This window comes from Diaphorina citri, unplaced genomic scaffold (genome assembly GCF_000475195.1).
Source record: "Diaphorina citri unplaced genomic scaffold, Diaci psyllid genome assembly version 1.1 scaffold15105, whole genome shotgun sequence".
Taxonomy (NCBI): Eukaryota; Metazoa; Arthropoda; class Insecta; order Hemiptera; family Psyllidae; genus Diaphorina; species Diaphorina citri.
In genome coordinates, this window is record NW_007392469.1 from 9,281 (window position 1) to 10,561 (window position 1,281).

Genomic DNA, 1,281 nt, shown 5'->3' on the forward strand with positions numbered 1-1,281 from the left:
AAATGTGATAAGGATGCAACACAAAACGTTTGGTTGAGATGTTTGCTGCGCTTGGCGGTATTTTGACCGCTTTTGACAGATTTCGACCGTTTTTTGGCGGTTTTCAGCTATAGCGACAAAACGGTTAGAGATATTGTAAAAGTTAGGGTAAAAGAACACTCAAATAAGCATCATTCAATAGGATAAGGAAAGTCGTGTGATGTTCACACCAGATTTTTTACTTTCTATTACTACAGTTTAGCGGAGCTATACTAGTAATGAAAGTATTGCAATCGGTCCAAATTTTCAAAATCGGGAAATGGTTGGAAATATCCGTTTTGGGATCCCCTGATGTCAAAAAAGTGATTTTTAGCCCATGGTCTGTACGTATGTATGTACGCACGTACGTACGTACGTACGTACGTACGTACGTTACGTACGTACGTACGTTACGTACGTACGTACGTTACGTACGTACGTACGTTACGTACGTACGTACGTTACGTACGTACGTACGTTACGTACGTACGTACGTTACGTACGTACGTACGTTACGTACGTACGTACGTTACGTACGTACGTACGTTACGTACGTACGTACGTTACGTACGTACGTACGTTACGTACGTACGTACGTTACGTACGTACGTACGTTACGTACGTACGTACGTTACGTACGTACGTACGTTACGTACAGACCATGGGCTAAAAATCACTTTTTTGACATCAGGGGATCCCAAAACGGATATTTCCAACCATTTCCCGATTTTGAAAATTTGGACCGATTGCAATACTTTCATTACTAGTATAGCTCCGCTATACTGTAGTAATAGAAAGTAAAAAGATTGGACTTCCAGAAGCGCTTTAACATTACTTCAAGGCAAATTCTTAGACATTAAGAAAACGTTTCGTGCAAGAATTTTCGCCCTGGCCAAGGATTCGAACCCAGAACCATCAATTTACCTGTAGATCAGTATCAATAGCAGAGTCATGACTGTAGTTGTGCGACACGGAATGTAGCTGCAACATTCTCGACTCCTTCTCCACCTGGGCTTCCATCTTCTCCTTCAACACTTTCAGTTCCTTGCTGGTTTCATTCTTCTGCTTCTTGATATTGTCACTATCGCGCAATGCCTCAGCTAGATCGGACACAGCTCTATCTCGCTCTTTCCTTAACTTGTCGCATAGGGTGCGGATACTTTCTCGCTCGAGCACGATTTTATCGCGCTCGGAGAACGCCCAGTCACGACGCCTCTTGGACACTTCTGCCTCCTGGATGGATTCTGTGAGGATAAAGAGATA

General features: G+C 43.0%; 1 protein-coding gene across 1 annotated transcript in view; it reads right to left on the reverse strand.

The window, feature by feature from the left end:
- The window catches only part of LOC103523083 (disks large homolog 5-like), a 10,257-nt gene extending 8,994 nt beyond the window's left edge, over positions 1-1,263 (reverse strand). The window contains exon 1 of the mRNA XM_008488155.2: positions 943-1,263. Within this exon, the coding sequence (XP_008486377.2) occupies positions 943-1,038 (96 nt within the window). The 5' untranslated portion in view covers positions 1,039-1,263. The remainder of the gene's footprint in view (positions 1-942) is intronic.
- Between the last annotated feature and the right edge of the window lie 18 nt (positions 1,264-1,281).